Source organism: Manacus vitellinus, unplaced genomic scaffold (assembly GCF_001715985.3).
Source record: "Manacus vitellinus isolate BGI_N305 unplaced genomic scaffold, ASM171598v3 scaffold_3_pilon, whole genome shotgun sequence".
Classification (NCBI taxonomy): domain Eukaryota; kingdom Metazoa; phylum Chordata; class Aves; order Passeriformes; family Pipridae; genus Manacus; species Manacus vitellinus.
This window is the reverse complement of record NW_021940535.1, coordinates 38,470,840-38,489,276: the sequence shown is the minus strand read 5'-3', so window position 1 is coordinate 38,489,276 and position 18,437 is coordinate 38,470,840. Positions and strand designations below refer to the sequence as shown.

At 39.3% G+C, this 18,437-nt stretch overlaps 1 protein-coding gene across 3 annotated transcripts in view; it reads left to right on the top strand.

Annotated features, from left to right (window-relative positions):
- The window catches only part of ARHGAP21 (Rho GTPase activating protein 21), an 81,407-nt gene extending 67,551 nt beyond the window's left edge, over nucleotides 1–13,856 (top strand). For 2 of the 3 annotated variants that reach the window (XM_029961709.1, XM_029961710.1), the window contains exons 12-24: nucleotides 665–949; nucleotides 2,065–2,129; nucleotides 2,210–2,358; nucleotides 3,940–4,082; nucleotides 4,182–4,337; nucleotides 4,445–4,523; nucleotides 4,985–5,058; nucleotides 5,144–5,233; nucleotides 7,125–7,250; nucleotides 7,443–7,484; nucleotides 7,812–7,917; nucleotides 9,687–9,718; nucleotides 11,274–13,010. In XM_029961709.1, coding sequence (XP_029817569.1) covers nucleotides 665–949; nucleotides 2,065–2,129; nucleotides 2,210–2,358; nucleotides 3,940–4,082; nucleotides 4,182–4,337; nucleotides 4,445–4,523; nucleotides 4,985–5,058; nucleotides 5,144–5,233; nucleotides 7,125–7,250; nucleotides 7,443–7,484; nucleotides 7,812–7,917; nucleotides 9,687–9,718; nucleotides 11,274–13,010 — 3,084 coding nt within the window. Of the gene's footprint in view, nucleotides 1–664; nucleotides 950–2,064; nucleotides 2,130–2,209; nucleotides 2,359–3,939; nucleotides 4,083–4,181; nucleotides 4,338–4,444; nucleotides 4,524–4,984; nucleotides 5,059–5,143; nucleotides 5,234–7,124; nucleotides 7,251–7,442; nucleotides 7,485–7,811; nucleotides 7,918–9,686; nucleotides 9,719–11,273 lie in introns of all 3 variants that reach the window. The other variant, XM_029961708.1, reaches the window with a different exon arrangement.
- The last annotated feature ends 4,581 nt before the right edge of the window (nucleotides 13,857–18,437 follow it).

Genomic DNA, 18,437 nt, shown 5'->3' with positions numbered 1-18,437 from the left:
TTAGACCTGCTAGAACATTGACCTTAGTCAGTTCCTCAGCTTCTTTTACAGACCGCTTTCTAAAACTGTTCTAATTTTACATTTCAAAGCATCTGTGAAGTAAACTAATTCCTAGTGATTAATTAAGTAGTAAAAATCAGTCCCTTGCTACTTGTAGTTTGTGGGGGTTTTTTCCTCTTTACTAATAAAGAAAAAAGGCTGTTGTATTTGTGAATGTTAGGGAGTTGAGTTCAAACTAACCTTTTGCACAAATGTAGGCTAACACTTAAGGAAAATTGGGAGTCTGGAATTGCAGTGATGTGAATATGTGAGTCTGACTTGAAGGCAGTTTAAAAGGCATAGGCAAGAGTCCCCTAAATATTTCTTACTGTATTTGTATTAATGCCTCTCTGAAATTGTAGTCACATTCGGTTTCTTGCTACTCTCATGTGTAAAGTCACACCTAATGGGTGGTCTGGGAGGGCAGGTTATTGAACAATTCACTCCTCTAACAGAGAGCAATTAGTGAATCCTGTGTTTGTGTAGTCTTTCTGCCAGCATTCTTAATAATGGTGTAGATAGGTGGTTAGTCTTTCTTTTTAAAACTTCTGGAGGTACTTTTTATAGTCCTCAAACATCCACTGTAACAAATAAGCAAACTAACATCTCAGTTGATGTTTTTCAGCGAGTTGGTGGGAGCATTCGGCCATGGAAGCAATTGTATGTTGTTCTTCGAGGTCATTCACTTTATTTGTACAAAGATAAAAAGGAACAAGTGACCCTGTCTGAGGAAGAACAACCTATAAGCATCAATGCTTGTTTGATAGACATCTCGTACTGTGAAACCAAGAGGAAAAATGTATTTAGACTCACCACATCAGACTGCGAGTATCTGTTTCAAGCTGAGGACAGAGATAATATGTTAGCATGGATTAAAGCAATACAAGACAACAGCAACTTAAATGATGAGGTAATCGTATGATACATAATGAAGAACACGTAGTTCTTGTCTTTTAATTAAAAATTTATTGTGTTTTCTTATAATTAGTATTTGATCAGAAGAAATAATTTGTAATCAACCGATAGACCAAAATGTGTACAGGAACATACAAGAAAATGAGGTGAAAGGCAAAGTAACTGAGTAAATAAATGGAGTTTAAAAAAAGGCAGACATAGTCATACCAGAGAACAGAATTTTGAAATAATTAATGTAATTTCTGATTTGACTAAAGATACACTTTATATTAAACTGATCTTCTAAAAGTCCCTAATATTTTTAAAAAGATAATTGCAGGTTTAGTACCAGTGTGGTCTCTCTTCAGACTTGCGTTGCAAAGTGTTGTGTGCATTAGTATAGCAGGACAAGTTTCTCAGTAGTTAAAAAGTGAAACTTTGAAGGATGCCTGTTTCTCTGATTAAATGCTGATGTTTCTATGAATTAAGTTAATGCTAATTGGAAAAGGCAAACATATGCTATTGTACATAAGGTATCAATATCTGTCCCAATATTGTCCTCAGTGCATTTTCATTGCAGTGATGAGCAACAGAGGAATATTTTCCTTTCTGTGGTCATGCACATCTGCTCATATTCTAAATAATTATCCAAAGGAAAATGGCTTAATAAGCCTTATTACATAAGTGGATAAAAGCACATTTGAAGTCATGGCTGTTTCAGCTCTACTTGTAGTAGCAATTAGTTATATAAGTACTGTGTGCACATAGGACTGGATTTTTCATAGTAGTATGTGTTGACTTGTGTTTTTCTATTTCAACTTACTTTCAATTTAAGAGGATTTAATTTTATTATATTGCTTTGAAAAAAAAAGTCTAAATAGCAACACTTAATTTGTAATTACTCACTTTAGTTTTCCTCATGGTTTTTAAATGTTCTGTCTTTACTCTTCTTAAGAACTGCCTGTTAGTATGTTTGATTTGGTTATAGGCTTGTTTTTTTTTAAATGAACTGAAATGTTGATTTTTTTAATATGCATTTGGTGAGTGGAAGAGTTATTCATATTCTGAAAGGAAAAAAATATTTTTTTCTGTTTTATAAGACTGTAAAGTAGTTATCAATTCATTTTATAGGATACTGGTGTTACTAGTAGAGATCTAATTAGTCGAAGGATTAAAGAATACTCTACAATGATGAGGTAGGTGAATTTTTTGTTGCTAGTAGTTTTTGTGGAGTCCTTCTCTAGATCTTTTTACTGAAGTAATATATCTTGTTTAGTTCTTCAAGCAGCAAAACAGAACCATCTCCCAAAACACCTCGCCAGAGTCTAAGTATCAGACAGACTCTACTTGGAACTAAAGCAGAACAGAGGACTCAGAGTCCACATTCTCCTAAGGATGAGTCTGAAAGGAAGCTTCTTACTAAAGGTCTGTATGTTTTATGTATTTTTTTAGTTCCTTACTGCCCTAGTGCAAGGCCATCGAGGTGTCCTTCTCAGTTTTTTTGAATTCATGAATGTACAGATGCAAGCCAAGTATTAGATAGGATTTTTTAAGCTGCAACTCTAATCACTCATATCTTGTAACCACTTCATTTAGACGTTACCTTAAGATACGTTTCAGATCTTCTCAGGCCCCTGAAGCTTTTTATTTCAGTCCCTTTTCAAGAGAGTTTGGGGGTTTTTTTTCCCCTTACAGCTCCATGTAGTGTTAACAGTAGTAAAATACATGTGTTAAGCTTCTTGTGAGCAAAATTTTGCCAAACTTTGGAAATAATTTTGTGTGTAATTCATACTTTTGTCTCCAGCTGACTTGGAAGTGATAAGGTAAATTTGTATTTCAAATATGCTCTTAAGAAACCAAAGTTTTTCACTGAGGTGTTTTAAAAGTAGAGGAGAACAGATTTTTTCACTGTCTTAATCTTTAAAACGCAGGAGTGAAACTATGCTTTCTTTTCCAGAACAAAATTACTGCCTGCTGAGTTCTAAAAACATCCAGTGAGCTGGCACTGCAAACTTGAATCAGTGTCTGAACTTCATCAAATAATGTCACAAGCTACTCTTTTTTTTTAATTTCTTTCTTTCTTTTTTTTTTTTCCTCCCATATAGTCTGTAAACATATGGTGTTTCAGACCAGACTTTTATTTTAAGACTGTTGTATGCAAATTCAGGCAACTGGGTTAGCAGTCACTTTTGATCAACCACTTTTGAGCTATTCAGTCTTGAATTTAAGCTGTGAGTGAATTCTGGTTTTTGTTCACAACAAATGTCCCTTTGCTCCTGCTATGCTACACATTATGTAACTAAATTGCACATGTTGAGTAAATGTCAGATCTACTGAAATAATATTTCCAGAAAAAAGAAGGAAGTAGTATTGTATTAGATGACTTGCAGTGCAGAATAATTGGGAATTGCAATTTGCTGCAAGAATTGTATAGGAGAGGTAAACAAACCAGCTGAACTTCTAATCTGATTTTTGGATAGAGAATGCTTTTAAATGAGTCATGTTTGGAATGATTTTGTAGTGACTAAAATCTGGTAATTTGTGAAAGAGTGAGTAGGTCTGCACAAGTGTGGGTGTGGCTGTAGAGTTTGATGGGTATTTTGTGCAGCAAAATTTGTAATTCAGTAGAGAATGTTGTGCTACTAAACGTAGATTTTATTTTTCTTAGATGTAGTTTATATACCTTTAGTCTTTATGCACCTTTAGTCTTAGAATGATGAAATTCCACAGCACCATACAACTACTTGCTTTTCTAAGTTTGGAGTGTATGTTCACATTTATCTTTTGCACCACAGAAGAGTAACAGAAAGTATATTTAAGACAAACTAATGTTTATCAAGTTGTTGTGGAAAGCCAGGCCAGTAAAAGGTAAAAATGCAGCAGGCGTCACTTGCACTTTTCAAATCTGTTAACCTGTATTGACAGTCAATTTTGTGATTAAATGTTCTTATTTTTCTTCTTTATTTCTTTTTTTTTCACTATCCTAACCAAAAAAAAAAAAAAAAGATGAGACAAGCCCACCAAAAGACAAGGGGACATGGAGAAAAGGCATTCCAAGCATTATGAGGAAGACATTTGAAAAGAAGCCATCTGCTGTAGGAACATTTGGTGTTAGATTAGATGACTGCCCCCCAGCTCATACCAACAAAGTATGGAAGTACAATTTTTCTTTCATTGTGATTTTAAAATAATGTTTTGATTAATTACTTATATATATATATATATATAAAATTCTTCTTTTTCTTCAGTATATTCCACTGATTGTTGATATATGCTGCAAACTAGTTGAGGAAAGAGGTCTTGAGTACACAGGTATTTACAGAGTTCCTGGAAATAATGCTGCCATCTCAAGTATGCAAGAAGAGCTCAACAAAGGCATGACTGACATTGATGTTCATGATGATGTAAGTCTTCGATCACACTGTTTTCATGTTAAAATCCCAAAAACTTCTGGTTGTGTTGTGACTATAGAAATATAAAGCATGTCTGACTTTTTCTTTTAAATATGTAGAAATGGCGTGACTTGAATGTGATAAGCAGTTTGCTGAAATCCTTCTTCAGAAAGCTCCCAGAACCCCTTTTTACCAATGGTGAGTTGTTTTCCTTGCAGTTTTGTCTTTAGGAATTGCTGTTGAATAGTTGTCTTACAACATTCAGACGATTTGAGAGAAAATCCAGTGGAATCATCCCGACTCTCCAATGAATGTTCTCTTTCAGAGCATAAGAATGAGATGTAAATAGAATTTCTCTGATGGTGAAGTAATGATGAATAATTAAAAAAAAAAAAGGGGAAAAATTTTCAATTCTACTGTTGGAATACTGTATGAAAGCTGGGGGGGTTTTCCCCCTACTGCCATTTTATTATATTATATATAATACAGTGGGCTAATTTATGACTTCCAGAGGTCATTCTTTTCATATGTTACCTGTGTTCATGGGGCAGTGGGGCTGGGAGGTCGGGGTGTGTATGCATACATATATAAATATAAAACCTAAAAAATATATATTTGTGTGTATATATATATATGATTAATTTCTGCTTTTTTAACAGACAAATATGCAGATTTTATAGATGCCAATAGAAAAGAAGATCCTGTTGAGCGTCTGAAAACACTGAAGAGACTGGTAAACTGAAATAATTTGTGTTATAGGTGCACCACAAAATTTGCATTAAATGTTTAATGTTCTGAATAGTGATTGTTTGTTTCAGATTCATGATTTACCTGAACATCATTACGAGACTCTCAAGTTTCTTTCTGCACACCTGAAGACAGTAGCAGAGAACTCAGAAAAGAACAAGGTATCAGAAACAAAAATATAATGTATTTTTGTTTGTTTCATTAAGTATTATTTTTGTACAAGATTATTTCTAATTGAGGGGATAATTTTTTGTTGTGGCTGAAATTAAGACTTTCGGGTTAGGCTAAGTACTGCTACAAAAATACACACCTGCTTAATGTGAATTAGGTTTTTTCAAACTGGTATTAATTCTTGTGGGAATAACTACTTACATCCTAATTTTATCCCAAGTCTGTAAACTTCAGTTAGTCCAATCTAGACACCTGTAAGAGGGTGCCTGGGCAGGGCACAGGTGAACAACCCTGTTGACACACCAGCTTTGTGTGAAGCCTCACTTCTGGACACTTCAGAAATTTTTAAGACTAGGACTTGCTGTAGTTACTTGAATGTTCTACATTCTATGTTCTACCACTATAGGGTCTTTTTCCACCACTAAGTGTAAGTTTTTGTCATTTTTGTGGGGTGGGGAAGATGTAGTTTGTGTTAAATGCTTCCGTGTGTGCTGCAATCCTACCGTAAATGCAAATAACAGTATCCCCTTTGTTTAGCTCTCAGGGAGGGGTAGCTGAGTGCAAAGCTGTCCACAATATGGGTGTGCTTATGGATGCTTATCTCAGGGCAGGTAATGTGGTGGCTTGTTACTTGGCTACCAATGTGCAGGGTACAGGAAAAAAAAATATGTAATTGATGCTCTATAGAGGCACCTGCGGCCAATCTTAAATCATTTAAAATATAAGAATAATTTAAAAGATCAGTGGAAATGAATATATGGTAGATTTCAACATCAGTTCTGCAAATAATACCTTCCAGTTAAATATGAAAGAAAAATGTGCGTGTTTATAGAAAAACAATTCAACAAATTATAAACTTTGGTGGAATTACAGCTGACATTATAATGAAATTATAGTAAGTGTAATTTTTAAGTGCAATGCCTAAAGGAAGCTTTTTTATCATTTTACAGTCTTGGTGTGTTGTATAAATGTTGTTAAATACTGTTAATATTGTAGAATATATAAGGCTAGAGGAGTGAGGTGATGTTATAATTGTATGACTTGCCAAAGGACACAATTCAAGTCAAGGAGAGCATCAGGGGCCTGTGTCATGTTTGCAGCCTACTTCTGGTAAGCACAATGACCTTGCCTCCTGTATATTATTGGTCTCTTCTATACCAGAACAGTAAACTATAAATCAGAGAAGTAAGCAAAAATAGAAGGTAAGTATTCTGCTGCTACTTTCTTGAAATTATTTGTCAGAGATGTAACACTAGTCATATACTTAATTTACTTTTAATCTTGTGACATGGTCACATAACTCATAGTCTGTCTCATGAATAGATGTGTTGGGTCTATGATGTTTGTTGCTGCCACTGCCTCCAAAGTTGGTGCAAATTGAATGAGGTCTTTGTCAGTAGACATAAAACAGTATTTGATTACCAGCCTAATTTTTTGTGGTTCTTGTAAACATTTTCAGGAAAAAACCACAGAGAACTACCAATGCCTTTTTAAAAAACAAAAAATTCTTAAAACAGCGTTTCTGAACAGAAGTGTTTCTACATGGGAAGAAAAACAATTCCTCCCGAAAGTGTAAAGAATATTTTCTGTGCTCGTGGAGCCATTTGCTTGCAGTGGGTTAAGGAAGGTTGGAATTTTGAATTGCAGAAATGTTGGATGTATTTATTGCTGCTGCACGTAGGAGAGTTTTGGTGTAGCGTAACATCCTATTTTGGTGTAGTGTAACATCCCACCTGAGTCAGTAAGGTGTTTTTAAAAAAACTTTTTTATGTCTTTATTTTAAATGGTTCTCATATATTAATAGTTATATTAATTTACTTAGCCCATATTACTGTATTTTCTCATTATTAATGTATGATGTGGAAATATTTCATTTCTTAGATGGAACCAAGAAACCTGGCAATAGTATTTGGTCCAACACTTGTGAGGACATCTGATGATAACATGACACACATGGTTACGCACATGCCAGACCAATATAAAATTGTAGAAACACTCATCCAAAAAGTAAGTGGATGCATTTCATTATTTAAAAAATAAGATTGTGCACATATCAACCGGCTTTTCTCTCATTGGGCCAGCTTGGGTCTGGTATTTATCCATCAAAGTGCCATTTTTAGTAATGTCTGTGTTAGATTGTGCCACTTTTGGCGTTCGTATTTCCTGTGGGGTTTTCACCTTTTTTATTTTAAATTGTAGCATGACTGGTTTTTCACAGAAGATGATGCTGAAGAACCTCTTGTAAGTATTGTGACATAAATACTTGTGTTCTAATTATCTTAGTTTAGAATCTGCTTCTACTGCCTCTAGAATGTCTGTATATTTCTTATTACATCCCTGTATGGTTTGCTCTTCAGAAGCACATTTGTAGCTTTCCAGTCCTTGCAGTAATGAATTTTATTTTTTTTTTAAAAAGCAAGCCATGCATTTGTTTTAAAAGCATAAAGGAAAATAGGACACGCTTTCCTCGTGTTCTTCAGGTGAATAATGAAGTTTTCTAAATGCTGTTGAATCATAATGAACTGTTTGTGAAACGATGATGAAGAGATCTTTGTTTATTAACTATAGACAGCAGTTCAGGAAGAAAACACTGTAGAATCTCAGCCAGTGCCAAACATAGATCATTTACTCACCAACATTGGAAGAACGGGAGTATCTCCTGGAGACGTATCAGGTAACTCTTGCCTGGACAGTGTTAATCCATAGGCTACAGTAACTTACTCTGTTAACTCACTGTAACTCTCTCTTCCTATTTTCTTGTACTAATAAAACGTTTTCCTCTTTTCCGAAAGACCATTAACACTTCCGAAAGACTTGAACTGTTGATAATCATGCACGATATAATTTGGAAAACTTTTTTGTATAACAGGAATTTAATCATTAAAAGATGAGGTTTGCACATACTACTTTATTTATTCACAGTAACCCATGCAATCATCATCGTGAGGTGAAGCAGATATGCTGCTGTAAAGTGGTTTGTTGTGATGGCAGAAAGGCTGATCTTCGGTGGTGGTCTAATGTTGCTCCTTCCCAACGTTAGGAATGCAAAAAACTGAGTTATGTTTTCTTGTCAAGTGATGGACACTTGAAGTATGTTGCAGTATGTCTATACTAAAGCTGATTTCCTTCTGTTTATAAATGCCATCCTCTTTTGTGGCTAAGGACAAGCATTACAGGCTCTTTTTTGGTGACTTTTTTCCCTCCTCCCTTCACTATGCTATTGCACTAACCCAGCATGTTGTATCCCACAAATGTTATCCCTCCGTCTCTAGCTTTTGTTTCAGTTTTCAAAGGGTTGTTCAGCACTTACTGAAACAGTCACTTTGTACTGATGTTGTAACAGGCGAAGTGGGAGGAGTCTATCACACGGTGATGTCATTAGTGGATTCTGTGATGTCACTGATGGACAGCTGGAACTGTAGGAAGAAGGAGGACTGTTGCCCACACTGTAGCTGCCTTGTCTGCAGAAACCCCCGTTTCTTGTAAATGGAAAAAAACCCGAGTTGATCTGTGCTGTAAATTTTCTTTTAAGAGTATTTTAAACAGATCAATGCTACTTTTTAAAAGTTTTTCTGCTGTTTCTTGTTATCTCTGAAGCAGACCCTGAGGAGAAATAGCATGGTATGGTCTACCAGTCTTTCTAGTCATAAAGCATTAGCCATGTGTCAAAAAGGGGTGTGGCAGGGGGCTCAGCTCTTTCTTCCAAGGGAGAAAGTCCCTAAAGCTGGAACACATCCAAGTTCATATTTTTTAGTCATTGTGCTAGCCCCTTCCTACCCCCTTTATAATTGTATAATCTTGGGTTTTGCGAGACAGTAAAACTATGGTGTCCATTTTTCATTTCATAAAAGCGCTTGTTATGGAAAAGTACAAAACTGGTAGCTGCTGAAATCTAGCAGATTTTAAAATAAAATTTTACCTAAGTAAGAGGTGGAGGGAGTTGTATAATTGGGGTTTTACACACAAAATATTACTTAATTCCTTTAAAAACTCACAAAAAGAATATGAGTACAAGAACCATGATTTGTACCTAGGAAGCCAGCTATACTAAGACACCCAATATTGCTTTGTGTATCCTGAATCTCAGGAGACTACACAGTGCCATCCTGAAAAGGTCTCTCAGCTGCGGTTTTGCAGGGGCTGTATACTTAAAGCATTAAATAAACATTAGTATTTCTGTTTTTTATTTAGAAGAACAGGGCTCCTTTGCCATTCCTATCATTGAGCTGGTTCTGCCTACAATTCACAGCATCCTTTCATGGCGGTGGCTTTCTGTGGTGCAGCTTGCATCTTTGTGAGCTCTGACTATTCACTCTGTTCTGGTTTTTATTTGCTTCACATCTTGTTCTGTGCTTGTCTTTTTCATAAGTCCAGCATTGTCTGTAGTAACAAAAAAAATTGCACAGAACTGAGCAGAGTTTTTTTTTTTTCATTTTTCCACAGATTCAGCTACTAGTGACTCAGCAAAATCTAAGGTAAATCATTTTGTGATATGATATAGTTACAAGCTTCTGAATTCTGTTAGATATTTGCTTGCTTTATTAAATCACTTATATGTGGATGTACTGTAGAACTTATGTAGAATTTCTTGAACAAGTGATAATACTCGTAACATAGTTTTGAAATATTACACTGGAAGAGTATCACTTGTGTGCAGTCAGCTGCATCTACCAAAGCAGTCAGCTGCACATATCGACACCTTTGTTCCAAACCCTCACAATTGTGAGCACTTATCTCCTTTTTGCATCTCATTTAGTAGAGGTAAATGTATAGAATATGTTCCCTGTTGTTGGCATACTGCTCGCTCACAGCCAGTATTTATGCTTCGCTATTTCACTGAGAAAAGTGCAATACTTAGAATTCAACCTGGTCTTCTTGAGAAGGAAATAGCTCCTCCCTTTTATAGGAAGGCAAAGGTTGTAGTTAAAGGTTGCTCTGCAAAATCTCCCTAGGAAGTATTGCTGTGCTTGGGAGGACAGCCGTGTAGATGATGGGAGTAATACTGGTTCAGGGTGGGACGTCACAAAAGTGGGCATTTGTTCAGTCCTCACTTTAATGACAAAGTTCTCATCTGACATGCAGGCGAGTCTCTGTCTCTGGGGCTGTTCAGTGATTCTGACACTGGATGTCTGTAGCATAGGGTGACAGGGCAGCACACAGCTGACCTCAGCTGTGAGCCCATGGCACAGCTTTATGCTGGTGTGCATTCAGGTGTGTCACTGGTGCCCCCCTTTGGGCTGAGAACAGGACTCAGTGCCTCCTTCTGGCTCATCGTGGAGATGCCAGCACAGCTGCTCTGTGAGGGTGTTTGGTGGCTGACCACGCCGCCTGGGGCACTGGGGCAGTGAGTAGGAAAGGTACATAGCTTTGAAGTGGCCAGGTGGTAGTGCTGTCATGTAGTGAAAATAGTTTTTAATTCATAAAATGGAATCATTTGGCTTGTCCCTTTATTGCTTCTGTGCAATTCTAAAGGTAGATAGATTCCTCAAAAATCAGGAAGAAGTTTATTTCTGTTAATTTTCTACATTTGTACCTAAACTAGAGTTTTGAATAGCATTCATTTTATTGGAAGTAACGAATTGATACAGTTTAAAAACTCAGTCTGAAAGGTGAAAGATGAACTGAGAAACAGTTTGATAAATTAGCCTTTTTGTATAAGTTAGACCTTGAAAAAAGAGCTTGAAACCACACTCTTGGGACCTCACATGTGAAGCAGTTTCTGTGTCAAACTGGTCTTGAAAAGGTTTCTTACTGCAATAAGGGCCTTCTTTATTAGTCAATCAAAAACTAAATAGCTGTATACACAAACCTAGTCTTTTTTAAGTTGAAGGGACTCAGATAAAAAGTGGAATTCTCAGGATGAAAATTGACTTCTTGGGCAACGTCATTTAGACTACAGAAAGAGCATGGAAATGTTTCCTGAATAAAGACAGACTTTATACTGTGAAGCTCAGGATGTGCTCTAAACAGTGTCAGGCTAACAATTTTTCTTTGTGATTTTTAATTATGCCCTCTCCCTTTTTTTAACAGGGTTCTTGGGGTTCTGGAAAGGATCAGTATAGCAAGGAACTGCTTGTGTCCTCCATTTTTGCAGCAGCTAGTCGCAAGCGGAAAAAAACAAAAGAGAAACCACAACCAAGTAGTTCAGAGGATGAGTTGGATAATGTGTTTTTCAAGAAGGAGCTTGCAGAGCAATCTCGTGGTGACACAACAAAAGAGGACACAGCTAAAGGGGAATACGAAAGAGAGAGAGAGATAGGAAGAAAACAGAGGATGTTTGTCCTGAAGGAAAAAGAGAACAGCAGTAAAAAAGATGTGAATGTTGTAAAGGATGAAAAGAAGTCATTAAAGAAAGAAAGTATCCTGTCAGAGGAACCTTCACTGCCTTACCATGAAAAATGTACAAAATCATCGAATCTCAATTGTCTGCAAACCATGCAGAAGAATAACCCAAAAATGCCTATTTCTTCACAGTCTTCTTCCCAGGTTGAGGAGACAGTGTCTGACTCCGGCACTATGCTAAGCACTTCCTCCCAGGCTTCCCAGCACAGATACTCATGCAAAAAAGTAGCCAGCCCTGAAATTAAACACAATGAGTTTTTAGCAGCTGATGTCAGCTCCATCACCTCAGATTATTCAACTACTTCATCTACTATGTATCTGACTGGTTTAGATGCCAGTATGCTGAGCCCTGAGGTGCAGTCAGTGACAGAGAGCAAGGGAGAAGATGCTGATGATGAGAGAAGTGAATTGATCAGCGAAGGGCGTCCTATGGAGACAGACAGTGAAAGTGACTTCCCTGTCTTTGCCACCAGCGCTGCTGCCGAAAGGCTTTCCAAAGGGAAAGTTTCAGAAGTGGTGAAGACCAGTCGGAGGAACTCAGAAGAAAGCGAAGTAAGTTGTACTGAGGGAAGTTCCACACCAAAGTTAGAGAGTCGCAGACTTTTTAGCTCACACAAACTTATTGAATGTGATACACTCTCCAGGAGAAAATCTGCACGGCACAAAACGGACAGTGAGGGTTCAGGGGATGCAAAGAGCGAGAAGGACTTGCCTACTGTGACCAAAATGTTTGACATCATGAAAAAAGGAAGATCGACAAGCAGTTTAGCTACATCAGCCAGAAGTGAGGCTGACAAACAAGAACCTACCTGGAGACTTAAAATTACAGACAGGTTAAAGCTGCGACTCAAGTCATCTGCAGATGATATGTTTGGAGTTGGGAATCAAAAAGCTAATTCTGCAGAGACTGCAAAGAGAAAAAATATCAGGCGAAGGCACACGCTTGGAGGACAGAGGGATTTCGCTGAAATAAGTGTCCTGAATGCTTGGAAAGCTCAGGAGCCAAGTCAAAGTAGAGAGAGAGAATCTGAGCTTTCAGCTGTGACTCGGTTGAAGCCAAAATGTCCAGCACAGGACCTCTCAATCTCAGACTGGCTTGCACGAGAACGTTTACGCACTAGCACAACTGACCTTAATACGGGTGAAACTGGAAAGCCCAGACTTGAGAACACTAGCTTAGCAGATGTATCAAAGGTAGATCTGCCCTCATCTGCAGACATGCAGGCAGATGAAGGCAGTTCTTCCAGCAGCTTGACTTTAATTAATAGAACACCACCTTCGGGACCATTTCAGCCACTAGACCAGGTAAATGGTGAAAATTATCAGAATATGAACAAAAACAACTTCAGCCCAGCAGTTGATGCCCATCCTCATAAACTGTCTGGGACCCAAGTGGTTCGATCTCGATTCTACCAGTATCTTTGAAACAGGAAGGTATGTCCACTGCAGCAATTCATTAACTTACTGTTACACTTCCCAGTAACTCTGTGTGTGTGTGTGTGTGCGTGTGTGTGTACATATATATATATATTTTCCTGTACTGTTGTTGTTATGCAGCCTTCATTTGGGCTGGTTTCATCATTATGCTCTGTGGAACGTCTTCACAGTGCATTACCACAGCCAGAAGAACACTAAAGTTAAAGTATATATATATATTTTAAGAAAAAGTATATTTGATGGCTGCATACAAATGTTGAACAAAGCATCTGATGCAACATGCTGTGTAGTGTATACATGGTTTTCTGACTGAGAGTTGGCCTGGCATTAGTATGCAGGAAAATTGTTCTTTTGGTTTAGTCACTAACAAGTGCCTCATCATAAATTCATTTGGTTTGTTAGGGTGCCATATTGTTAAATTAGAGAAACTTATTACAAACAAATGAATGCATTTTACTGTTAATGAGTTTCATTACATTTTACAAATGTTAACACAGGTGGCTACAGAGCTTCCATTCCTTAGGCATTCCAGTAAATATTGGAGTTTTATATTTCCAATTTTAATACAGATTTTGAGTTTTATGTGACTTGAATTTCTAATCTTTCTGTAAAATAAGTAACTTAAATGTACATATTACATGTGTATCTTTTCTTCAGATACCAGATTTGATATAAATGTTGTAACATAGGCGTGTAGATAGTGGATACTGGATGGAACTGGTTTCTTTTATTGAGAATATAATTCTGCATGAAGACCTAATGAATCCAAACCTGTATCATGCCTGTGTGCATACCCACTTAAACACTGGAAATAAAATCGTTTTGGTGACTCTTTGTGTGGTTCAAATTCTTTCTGATGAGCTGTTCTAGAATGTCACATTTACAAGTTGCATTCGTCAAATGCTCTCACCAGCCCTGCAGTTCCTCCTGGATGAAGTACATTTCTCTTCAAACTTTTGTTTGTGGGACAACACCGTGGATTTTAGCATGTGAGAGAGATTCAGTTGGTTAAATATTTTCATCTTGATACATAAGTTGCATCTAAGGTATGTAACAAGTTGATTTAATGTGCAGGTTTTGTAACCCTGAAAAAAAACATGTCCTGGATCATCCTCAGGTCATAAAGAGTGAAGATCTGTATCTGCCAGTCAGAACAATACTGTAGTTTGGGTCTTGGACTTTTTACAGTTTTAACTACAAAGATGAGTTTCTGCCCTAAAAACCCTTCTCTGTGTGAGCTCCATACTAGTTATTTTTTTCTTCTATGTTCTTGGACACCTACTTGAAAACAAAACAGCTGTTCTTTACTTTGGGTACCCCCATATCTTACACTGTTGCTTGCTTGGCAGAGGATTAAACCTGTGTCAATGTGTCCAGTTACTGGGAAGAAAAGGAATTGTGGTACTAGGATGTATGGGCTGACATGTTTTTAAGCAGACCTCGTTTCTTTCCCATGCTTTGATGTACTGTGGTTTTGACCCTTGTGAGGAATCATTATAAGAATTGGCTGCAAAGAAAAGTGTCAGGTATGACAGTTGAGCTCTGAGATCAAAGTTCTCAGCACATAATTGGGTCCACCTAGTACCAGGTCCCATAAAAATAGACTACATTCTTATGGTGTCCTTGCAAACTAAAGTGTCTTTTCCCCCAGAGTGAACAGGAAGCAGGTGCATTAGATGCATTCCTGTGTGAGGAAGAAAGGGTGTGTTTTGTGAAGCTCAGAGTAATCAATGATGATTTTTGTTTCAGTCCTAATAGTAAAGTGTATTTGAACAAGAGGTTTCAAAATCACAACAAAATGTTGTCATGCCTCTGTACTGCTATTCATGAGCAAGCACACACTGTCTTCTACTGGAAGTGTATTTTGTCCCATCATTGCTTTCAGATGCTTGTCATAATGTGTACTGAGCACCCACAGTAAGGTGCAGGGGTCTTCTCAATGAAGCAGTGTACTTTACAGAGGTACACAGGGGTGTGGGGCTCTGCATCTTACTCTGATTTGACAACCATTTGGTGAATCAAGTTAATTTTCATTTTGTTGTGTTTATAGATGACTGATAATTTTAATCCTGAAGCTACATGCATGGCTGCCAACGTTTATGCTTGAGAACACAGAACTTTTAGTGTATTGACTCAAAAAGAACACATCTTCTGAAAAATTAGGAACTTATTAAAAAAACCCCACACCAAACAGGAATTGCATTGGCTGACAATTCTGCAGGTACAAATTTAAGGCCTCATCAGCCTCCATGGTATTGTCTGTGCTGCACTGGCAGCGTGGATGCTGCAGGGCAGTTGCAGAAGGAGCTTGGACGTAAGTCAAGGATATCCATGGGGATGTAAGAAAGGGATTACAGTCATTTGGACCACCACTGCTCCACCCTTTTCAGGTACATCAGCTCTTGAAGGAGATGACCTGGCAGGCAGGGTGGGAGGGAGGGAAGCCCTCAACTTGAAGGGGAGATGCAGGGAGCAAATCTGTAAGGTGCATGAGGGAGAGGAGGTTACTGAGCTCCACCTTAAGAAAGTAGTGTGTGACTGCATATCTGAGTCTGAAAAAACACTGATGCTTTTTATGCTCTTTAAAGACTGGAGCCACCTTAAATTTCAACCATTGCGGCAAGAGATGACAGATATTTTTAGCAGTCATTGCTATGCTCTGATCTTAACAGCAGCTGCCTCAGACCCTTACCTGTAGTGCTTTTTGACTGTATTGGGTTTTATTTTATTTCTGTTCCTCCCCCTTTATTTTATTTCTGTTCCTCCCTCCCCCCCCCCTCCTTCTGTGGAACGGAAAGGTGACAGTCTGATTGACTCAAGAAGGGAAGTGTGTGCATACAGTAGGCTGTCCTGAAGTAGATACTGTTAGTGCCACTATTTCCTCTAGGAGCTGGATTCAGTGGGCTGGGCAGTCCCACAAGGTTGCAGTGCAGGTGAGGTGGGCAGGGACCTCTGGGCATCTCCTAGTCCACCCCCAGCTCAACCAAGTGCAGCCACGGCAGGTACTCTGGATTGAGGCTGTGGTTGGTTTTTGAATATTTCCAAGGTTGGAGGCTCCACAACTTCCTTGGGCAACCTGTGCCAGCGTTTGGTCACACAGTTAAAAGAGGTGCTGCTTTTATGTTTAAGCAGAACTTCTTAACATTGCCATTTGTGTCCATTTTTTGTTTCTCAATTTGTGATCATCAGAAGGATTCAGACTGGTTTGGAAAGTACTTCTGGTCTGAGGACTGCTTGGAGCTCTGTAGCTGCAAGTTGGGACAGGCCTAGGCTGAGATCTGAAGGGGAAATAATGGAAGTGTGAACTGTGTTGGTAGCAATAGTGTTTGGATTTTTAAAATGGTTCCTAGCAGCAGCTCTTGCTTTAGTGGGGGTGGTTTATCTGAACTGCATTTTCTGTGAGCTGGAAGGTTCTGTATGGCTGCTTTTTAGACTTTAAAGGGCTTGTTAAGGTCCCCATTAGTATTGCTCACAGGACTGATAATGTGGAATTAAGACATGCCCACAGTTCAGACAGTTTCTTCTTCTTTTGTGCTGCTGCAGAGCTGAAGGAAAATTCTTTGCTGAGCTGCTCGTGAGGGTTTCAGGTTCCTCTCTGCTGCATCTGAGGAGAATCTCTCCACTTTGTTCAGGCAGGATGAAAGAGTTTGAAATGTGGCCTCATCTGCTACAAAAAGCTGTGATCTTGTTTTCAAAGCCAGGTCAATACACCATTCTCATTTACATACTAATCAAGCCATTAATTGTGTCAGCCTGTGGAAATAAGGGTGTTGGCTGACGCGTGGCTGGGAGCTGGAATGGCTTAACAGGCCTGCCATCGTTGAAGTGGTGCATGTACCTGTGGCTCCCAACAATGAGATTGTAAAAATCTGCCTTGACCACCTGCTCTTGAGCCTGTGCGTTTTTAAGCATGATGGAAGAGCTGCCCCTTAGTGGGGATCAGATGGATTTTGACCCTGTACACTTCTAGGCAGAAATGTCCTACACATTCCTCCTTTTTCTTGCTCTGTGTATGTACCCTCTTCTGCTCTGGCTTCTCACCTGTGTCCTGCCCTGTGCAGGGGCTCTGTGCTGTGTCACTTTGTGCTGCAGTTCCCACAGGAGGAATCAGCTGGCACACAGGGATGGGGCTTACTCTGAAGTTCTGGGCTGGCTCAGACTACAACAGGCAGCAGGAAGGTCCTGCTCACCTTCCAGCTCCTTCCATCTCGAAAAGGAGTGGTGAACTGCCTCACTACTGGTGTGTCAGAGCAGTGAGGCCAAGGGCTGCTCTGCCAGTGCAGAGCCCTGTTGCAGTGGTACCTGCTCCATGGCTCTTGTCCCGAAGTCCAGCTGCAGCCAACTCTACCAAAACTGCTCTTCCTAACTGGTTTGCAGTGGGAAACCTGGCTTTCTCATCACTGGCCAGAGCTGTGCTCTTCCTAACTGGTTTGCAGTGGGAAACCTGGCTTTCTCATCACTGGCCAGTGCTGATTTCTTCTTGCTCAAGGTATTTATTTCCAGACTTGATGATTTTTCTAAATACTCTGCCCAGTGTTCAGAAACATTCCTGAACTACAGCCTGTGCACAGCTCTTTCCTGCCTGCATTTGTGAACACCTGGCAACTTCATTGCTGTACAAGCAGGATGGTGAGGGAGTGTCACTGCCTGACTCCCGCTGGTCCCGGCAGCGCTGCCTGTGCTGAGATTATGTGGGTTATGTGCTGGCTGAGCCTGTTGATGTTTCCTGGCGGGTGCTGCACCTCAGCACGGAGCAGGTGCACAAAACGTGGAAGATGTGCAGGTAGCAGCGTAGCCGAGGCCTCAAGTGGGTGTTGTGTTCACTCCCTGGTGGCAATTTCCACATTCACCCCCCCAAGCAATAATTCCCTGTGAGTACAGCACTGCCTTACTGCCCACCAGTGACTGTCCAGGGTCATTGGTTATTTGTACAACCACGGTCTGGGTCTAAATTCATCCCAATGCTGCTGTAGCCCCTCGCCTGAAGAAGCAGCAGTGGGAGCAATGCCAGAGCCACTGGGGACCCTGCCTGCTCATGGGGAATGTCAGACTAACAGTTTAAGAACAAAATCTGCTATGCCCATCATTTAGCTTGAGCTTGCATTTTGGCTGTGTACTGTAAAGGAGGAGTGTGGTATCAGGCCTGCTGGTGCTCCCTGTGTGTGCTGTGTGTTGTGTGGGGAACCTGGTAACAAGCTACGGCATCAGATGAGGTGAGTTCCCTTCAGAGCAAGGGAGTCGTGTACTCAGCATGTGAGGAAGTAGAAAACAGACCAGGCTCTACTTCTTCCAGACCACTGCTGCTCTGCAGTGGCTGGAGGAGAACTGGCTTCACTCTGGTGGTTCAGTGTGGGCACTCTGAACATGCCTAACACTTCACTTTGGTTTTGGCCTGTCCTGGGCTCATGTCAGCCC